This window comes from Miscanthus floridulus, chromosome 3 (assembly GCF_019320115.1).
Source record: "Miscanthus floridulus cultivar M001 chromosome 3, ASM1932011v1, whole genome shotgun sequence".
Taxonomy (NCBI): domain Eukaryota; kingdom Viridiplantae; phylum Streptophyta; class Magnoliopsida; order Poales; family Poaceae; genus Miscanthus; species Miscanthus floridulus.
Genome location: NC_089582.1, coordinates 39,320,279 through 39,328,544, shown reverse-complemented (window position 1 = coordinate 39,328,544; position 8,266 = coordinate 39,320,279). Strand labels below are relative to the sequence as shown.

Below are 8,266 nucleotides of genomic sequence, written 5' to 3'. Positions count from 1 at the left end.
AAAGGAGTCTCTTTGCCGAGTGTTAGGACCTATGGCACTCGGCAAAGATTTTTTTCAATAATTAAAAAAAACCCTCTTTGCCGGGTGCCTGGGCAGGTGGCACTCGGTAAAGAATTAAAAAAAACTTTGCTGAGTGCCAGATCGGGGGCACTCGGCAAAGAGGGGATTTAACCTCCCGGCCTAGCCGGCCCACAGACCGCACGCACGCACACACACACGCACGCCCGCGCCAGCGCCGCCGCGCCAGCCCCGCCGCCCCTGTGCCAGGCCACCGCCGGAGGAGGAGAAAGAGAGGAGGAGGAGGATAGGAGGAGAGGAGGAAGGAGGAAGAGAAGGAGGAGGAGGAAGAAGGAGGAAGGAGGAAGAAGAAGGAGGCGCCAGCCCCGCCACCGCCCCCACCCGCGCCAGCGCCGGCCGCCCCCGCGCCGCCGCCGCCCCCGCCCGTGCCCGTGCCGTCCCCGACGCTTCCCTAGCCATCGCCTTGTCCACCGGCGCCCTGGCCCCTTTACCACCGCCGCCCTACGACGGCCACTAAGTATGCCCTACACTACTACACAAACTTTACTGGAGGTGGGCGTTTTCGGTTTTCCGCGGTGGGCAAAGCCGTCCACCGTGGCCTAGAGGCCACGGTAAATCGTGGCTTAACCGCGGCGGGCGGCTTTGCCTGCCGCGGTTAACCGACTTACCGCGGCGGGCGATGTAACGTGCCCGCTGCGGTAAATATACTTTTACCACGGCGGACACGTTACACCGCCCGCCGCGGTAAATTATTTTACCGCGGCGGACACCTTTTGTGGCCCACCGCGGTTATGTTGATTAGCCGTGGCAGGCTTTATTATTTGCCCGCCTCGGTAAATTATTTCCTGAATTAAAAAAATACAGTAGGTATATAAATTCAAATAAAATACAGCAGGCATATAAATTCAAATTCAAATCACATCCAGATTTCATAGATTAAACTTAAAAAGTATGCAGGCATTACACATGAGATAATATACATATATATACATTCCCTTAGTCGTTCTTGTCATCGTTAATTCGTTACATTTACATATTAAAGTCGTTATACATGCGCTAAGGTGTAATCCTATGGACGCATCATTGTGGGCCATTTCCTCAGCCTCTCGTACTCCGGTAAAATCGCTAGCGGGCTGTTCTCATTGAAGAACGTGCCCCCTTCAAGCACGCATTTGTCTAAGACAAACTTATATATGTCTGCCTTTGTCTGCTTGAAGCTGTGTTGGGTGCTCTGCACGTCTCTCGACGAGTTCAATCCATTCTTAAGCACCCTCCAACTACTGTTGTACTGGTTGCACACCCTTAGGAACTCACAGGCGTAGAAACCATAGGTTTGTGATCCTACCGATTGTTTGGCACACTGCATGATCGATACACAAACATTACAACACAGGCATTACAACGCATATGAACCGAAAGCACAATTAAACCTTTCAAATACTTACCGGAAAGTTACATCTGATTTTGATGCGGTTCTTATGATTAGCCTTAAATTTCTCTGTTCTTCGATCATAGCATTCAGGATCCTTCACGTACTCCTTATAAGCGCTATCGAAATGTACTAGTATTAGGCAGGGCTTTAGAATGCATATGAGAAGACAGTTCAGTCACTTACACTCTGAGGCAATCTTCAAAGGCCTTGTACCCTTTTAAGTTTGGCACTGTCAATGAATCAAATACGCAGGCCCTACCATCCTAATGGTAGATGATAAATGCAACCCAGTGACCCTCGAGGCCTTGGCTGCGCCATTGAAACAAAATACAGGTTACGACGAGAAATAATAATACTAGCTAGCTACCCACTTATATCTACAAGCATGTCTTCGACTTACCCAAAGTGGTAGGCAGCTAGGATACACCCATTTCCCCTGATCTTCTTCATTGCTCCTAGTATGTATCTTAAAATGTTCAACTTCTCATTGTCCATCAGTTTCTTCCTGTGCGCCTCTCTCTGTCGCTTGGTCAAGTCTTTCAAGGTTGGATGATTGTCATCTAGGTGGTAACCAATGATGATTCTTTGAGCAATATGCATTGGAGATAGATAGATAACATCAAGTTTTAGTTCCTTTGATATATAGGCCATCAACCTGCAAGGACAAGCCATCGTGGCATATATAAGTAGTCTTGACCGATTCAAAGGCAGGTGATATGTGAAACTCGCAATTCATCACTTACATAGAGAACAAGGTGACTTGGGCGATGTCAAGGTCTTGTTCCCGCAGTAGTCTGTACATGTCGTGGAAGTCCACTGGGAGTTCTACATCGTTGCCGGGCAAGTGGAAGTACTCCGCCACAACCTTGACTAGAAAACCATGCATGCCAGCTTTTGCCGCTTCTTTTATGAACCGGCTGATCATTTCAGCCATGCCTTGATCATAGCCCTTCTGAAAGATGCCCTCCTTGTACCTCTGCCTTGACCGGTATGTGGCAGCGTCGGATTGCCATGACTCCACTGAGTTCCAGCTCATCTTCGATGACATGCCACAGACGCGGCCACGGTGCTTGGGGGTTCCCAGCGCCAAGGTCAGCAAGTCCTGGACCCTATGAACCTCGAAGCTGTCCTTGGATTTAGCGGCCTCGATGATAGGCCTCTCCACCTCCTCGAACTTGGGCTCATTGAACTTGCTTGCGCCCTCCTTGAGCTTCTTCGGCTTGCGGGAATAGATGAAGTCCTTAGCCCTCAAGTCTACACCATCGTACGGATCGGGAAGCCCGGCGATAGCTCTAGCCCTTTCTTCCTCCCACCACTGGGGCCTCTTACCAGCAAACCCAGTCATGCCCAAGTGGTGGGGGTGCAGGTTCTTCTTCGTGAGTGCGCTGAACTTGGCGCTCTTTGCCTTTGCTTCTTCTGTTGTTCTTTGTTTGCAGAACTCTTCCCAGTGATGTTCCTTCACCATAGTGTATTTGACACAGGGTGACTTGCCTAGCTTCAGGTAGTACCTGGTCAGCATGGACTTGAAGTTTCTAAAGGCTCTTCCTACCACGTGCATGACCCACTACCTGCACTTGTTCAGATCGACGTCCTCAGGATAATGGAAGCTCCTCGTCACCTCACCCCAGATATGTGTCTTGTAGTCGACCGGGACATTGTTCCAGTCCTCCCAAGTGATCTCCACCTTGTCCTTGACTATACATGCCACCTGGTTGCTGAACTTGGCAAGGACCGTGGGTGGCGACAATGGGTTTCCCTCTAGTCCCACCTCATGGATCACATGGACTTCGCTGTGGGTTTCCCTCTGGTGCCTCCTGTGTTCCCCCCTTCTCAGCTTTGTCCTCTAGCCCCTAGACTTGCCTGAAGTGGTTGGAGATGGAGCAGGGGGTTCTTTGTCCCTGACTTGTTCCTCCTCGAAATTCAATTCTCGAGGCACCACCGGCATCTGTTCAGGGTTTGGAGACCATGCACTTTTAGCTTCGTCGTCCCTCGGTTGGTAAGTCAGATCATCTTTGTCCTCTATATGACGTTTCTTTGTTGGCCTCGGGGTCACGGACACTTGGCTCTCGAGGCTAGTTGATGATGATGCACTAGGGGTAGGATCGTGCCATTCGCTTATCGGTTCCTCCGCCATTGGAAAGCTACAATGAATACATATTTCAGTTGTATAGACACAGTTATAGAGTAGTAAAGTAGAGTAGTACTAGAGTAGTAAAGTAGAGTAGTACTAGAGTAGTAAAGTAGTAGTAGTTGGCTTAGATTTGCCCCATTGTCATCACATCGCTTTTAAACTGGTTGCTTGTATCTGGTATACAAGCCATCCTAGTTTAGCGGGGGCACTCGATCATCATCACCGCTGCCTCAGCATAAAAGGGTTCACATCATTGCATATGCCACTGCCTCAGCTTAGAAGTGTGAAAAGAATCATCATTGCAAATACCAAACAAAAGCCATCAAGATAGTTTCAAAATTTGGCCCCAAAGGGCTAAGTCCTTTGGCCATCAAGATAGAGTAGAAGACTAGAGGAGGTGAGAATAGAGTGGAGTGGAGTAAGAGGAGTAGAGTAAGAGCTGTACAGCTCAAAAGTTTGTTTGGCAACATAGGTAGCAATAAACCCCCATCACAGCTCAATCAAATTTAGTCAGTAAGAGTAAGAGTAGTAGAGGAACTGCTCAATTTAGTCAGCAAGAGCATAGTAGAGGAGTAGGCAGTAGAGGAGGAGGAAGTAGAGGAGTAGGCAGTAGAGGAGGAGGGAGTAGAGGAGTAGGCAGTAGAGGAGGAGGGAGTAGTAGTAGGCAGTAGTAATAGTATACTAGTAGTAGTATACTACTAGAAAGTAGTAGGCAGTAGTAGTAGTATACTACTAGAAAGTAGTATACTAGTAGTAGTATACAATAGTAGTATAGGAGTAGTATAGGAGGACAGTAGTAGCAGATAGTATAGGAATAGATTAAGTAGAGAAAGTAGTAGGCAGATGTAGTAGTATACTACTAGAAATTGCAGCAGAGTGACCAATTCATCTCAAAATTCTCACAAATTTAGCATGTGATCAGTTTAAAGGCAAGGTGCATCATAGGCAGTGGCATATGCTCAGAATTTTGTCACAAATTTCTTTGGCATCATAGGCAGCAAAATATAAATGAACCCTATATAAATAGGTCACAAATTTCTTTGGCATCATAGGCAACAAATTTCTCAAAATTCACCAAGTGTAGTATATCCTGTACAATTTTCAGCCGTCCATTCAGACTTTTCACTCTGTTGAGATGTCCACAGTGGAGACCCATAGTTTACATTACAAATATCTGCTAAAAAGGAAAATAAAACAAGCTATGGCAATGCTGTTGAGATTCGAAGCATGTAATTACAGAACCAAGGTACTACTACCAGATAAACTTCTCCAACAGGAATCATTTGCAAGAAACAAGCAAGCAGAGTAGAATTTAGTTTGCTGGAACATAGTTCTTACCTTGGCCTGGGCGCAGCAGGTTCCAAGTGAGGAGGTAGCGGCTAGAGCCTGTCTGTGCTCCGAGGACGAGGCCCAGTGTGTGGACGGTGATCGGGGAGGAGGACGGGGATGGTGACCAGGGAGGAGGATGGGGCCCGGAGTGTGGACAGTGACTGTGGAGGAGCTCGGTGGCCGGCGCTAGGGTTCCAGGGACGGGGCCCAGCGCGGAGGAGCTCGGTGGCCAGCGCAAGGGTTTCGGGGAGAGGAAGACGGGGCGGGGCATGGGCACGGGGGAGGAGGATGGGGGCGGGGGGCGCGTGCGGTGGCCGTAGAGGAGCTCGGTGGCCGGCGCTAGGGTTCCGGGGACAGGGCCCAGTGCGGAGGAGCTCGGCGGCCGGAGCAAGGGTTCCGGGGAGAGGAGGACGGGGGCGGGGCACGGGCACGGGGGAGGAGGACGGGGGCGGGGGTCACATATATAGCCACTGATTAACCGCGGCAGGCAATATAAGCCGCCCGCCATGGTAAATGTTTACTGCAGCGAGCACCTTAGACTGCCCGCCGCGATTAATCTATTAACCACGGTGGGCGCTGTTACGTGCCCGCCGCGATTAATCTATTAACCGCGGCGGGCGCTGTTACGTGCCCGCCACGGTTAATATTTTTGCATTTCCTCATTCAATCTAACACTGATATTTATTATCAATCTAAAACTTATTTTTGCATTTTGCATTTGCTGTGTAGTAGTAGTAGTAGAGTAGTGCTGTGTAATAGTAGAGTACATGTGAGTAGTAGAGAGTAGTATTAGTACAATAGATAGTAGCAGTAGGTTGAGTAGTAATAGTAGAGTAGTATTGTATAGTAGTAGTAGTAGTAGATTCAGTAGTACTAGTAGAATAGTATGGTTCCATGATATTAATAATAAGTTATAAAACTTATCTTCAATAGATTGAGCTATATTATTACATATATGTCTCTGGGATACATATATCATTTTGGTGCAGGTGCTTTCACCGTCCTCTTCTCACTGTCAGGGCGGGCCCACGGCATCATCCTGGACTTGTTGAATCGGTCCTCGATGGCCTTGATCTTCTTTGGATGATCGGTAAAAAGCTCGAGCTCTGCGTAGTTGTTGTATTGTTCGGGACTCTGCACCCCATCAAATCCCACAATCCGCTGCTTTCTGGACACAACCACATGCCTTTTTAGGTCCTCTGCATATATATAGTAGGCCACTTGCGCAACATTGGTTGCTAGTACCCACGGGTCATCTTTGTAGCCGATACTTTTGAGGTCCATGGTGGTTAGCCCATAACTATCCACTGCAACCGCATTCGGTTTGACCCACTGGCAATGGAAGATGGTTATGCGTAGGTTTTGTCCATAGTCAAGTTCCCATATTTCTTTGACTTGCCCATAGTATTGCCTCCTCTGGCCCGTGGACTCTTCTTCGCCCTTGTATCGAACACCATAGTTCTGTGTCGAGCTCTTCTTGTCCTTGTCTTTCGTGTGGAACCTGTAGCCCTGGATGTCATACCCTTGCCACGTGGTGATTTGGCTGGATGGGCCTAACACAAGCCTCTTAATGGTCTCCGTATCTTCATCAGGGCATCCTTCAAGGGGTATGTGTTGCTCTTTGAGACACTCTATGAAATTGCTCTTGTGATGGTTCTGGACACATGCCTCCATGCGCTGTCTGTCATTAGCGGCACGGATCTCTTCTAGGTGCTTTTCAATGTATTTCTCCATGCTCACTAACTGATGAAGGATGTTGTAATGAGCTTCTTGCACCGTTCGGTTTGCCACACCGGTGCATACTTTTCGGCCTATGCACCCCATCCCTGAGGTTTTGCCTTCGTGGTGATGAACAGGCAGCCCAATCACCCTCCCATCTTTTATGTACCTCATACATCAGTTCATGACCTCCTCTGTTGTGTATGCCTCGATCATAGAGCCCTCCGGGTAAGCTCGGTTATGGACGTATCTGTTGAGGGTGGACATGAACCGCTCGTACGTCCACATCTGGTGTAGGTACACGGGGCCCAATTGATGGATCTGATCGACCATATGCATCATTAGGTGTGGCATAATATCAAAGTAAGATGGTGGAAAGCACATCTCAAGCTGGCAAAGGGTCTCCGCGATGAACTCCTTTAGGGCAGGCACCTCAGCCTTATCAATGACCTTCTGGGTGATGCGGTTAAAGAAGTATGACATCCGTGTGATGACCATCTTCACGTACTCTAGATGGATAGCCCTAATCGCAATTGGTAGGAACACCGTCAGCATGACATGGCAGTCGTGTGAGTTGTAGCCGGTCATTATGAGGTCTTTCATGGAGACCAGGCTCTTGATGTTGGAAGAGAAACCAGTCGGCACCTTGATACCCCTAAGCAACTTAAGAAAAGCCATCCTCTCGTCTTGCGTTAGGTTGCAGGCCGCACCCGGGATATCGACTTTACCGTTCTGAGGTGGTCCCGAATGAAGGTCTGGCCTGATGCCCGGATTGACAAGATCCGTTCGTGACTTGATACCATCCTTTGTCTTGCCCTTGATGTCTAGCAGGACACCGATCGTGCTTTCAAAGACATTTTTCTCTAGGTGCATGCAGTCGATGGCATGGGGTGTATTCAGTGTTTTCCAATACGATAGGTACTTGAAGAAAATTGACTTCTTCTTGAAAGGAACGGTGACGAGGACTTCCTCCATCTGGTCCCACTTTCGCTTCCTTGTCTGCTTGGGCCCCTATTCAGGCGGCTTCTTCTTCTTTCCAAACTCCACCTGATCCGTGTCCTTAACCATCTCATACACCTTTGTCCCCCAACTAGTCTGCGTCGGTTGATCACGCTGCGGCTTGTCCTGATTGTCAAAGTATTTGTTCATAATACTTCTTCTATACCTATGATTTTTGGTGAGCAACCGTCTGTGCCTCGTGTACACCATCTTATTGGATCCCTTAAGGTAAGTGTAGCAGGTCCTATTGATGCAAATTATGCAGCCGGTCTTCCCTTTGATCTGCCCCGATAGTGAGAAGAGACCGGGGTAATCGGTGATGGTGACAAAGATGATTGCTTTTAGTGTGAACTTCTCCTTGCGAGATGCATCCACCATATGGACCCCAACATCAAATAGTATCTTCATTTCCTCCATGAACGGCTCCAGGAACACATCTATATCATTGTCGGGCTGCTTCGGTCTGGAGATAAGCATGGTCAGCATAAGGTACCTACGCTTCTGACATAGATGGGGAGGTAGGTTGTACATGGTGAGCACGATGGGCCAAGTGCTGTGCGAGCTGCTAAGCTCACCAAACGGGTTCATCCCGTCGGTACTAGCACAAACCTAACATGCCTGGGCTCCTTGCCAAACTC

At 48.6% G+C, this 8,266-nt stretch overlaps 1 protein-coding gene across 1 annotated transcript; it reads right to left on the bottom strand.

Annotated features, from left to right (window-relative positions):
* Positions 1 to 4,893: 4,893 nt before the first annotated feature.
* Positions 4,894 to 5,418, bottom strand: LOC136543569 (leucine-rich repeat extensin-like protein 3). Its single transcript, XM_066535974.1, has one exon. The coding sequence runs from the start codon at positions 5,416 to 5,418 to the stop codon at positions 4,894 to 4,896; it is 525 nt and encodes a 174-aa protein (XP_066392071.1).
* Between the last annotated feature and the right edge of the window lie 2,848 nt (positions 5,419 to 8,266).

Coding starts and splice junctions, on each gene's coding strand:
- LOC136543569 (XM_066535974.1), bottom strand. CDS start 5,418: ATGGCGGGCGGCTTATATTGCCTGCCGCGGTTAATCAGTGGCTATATA.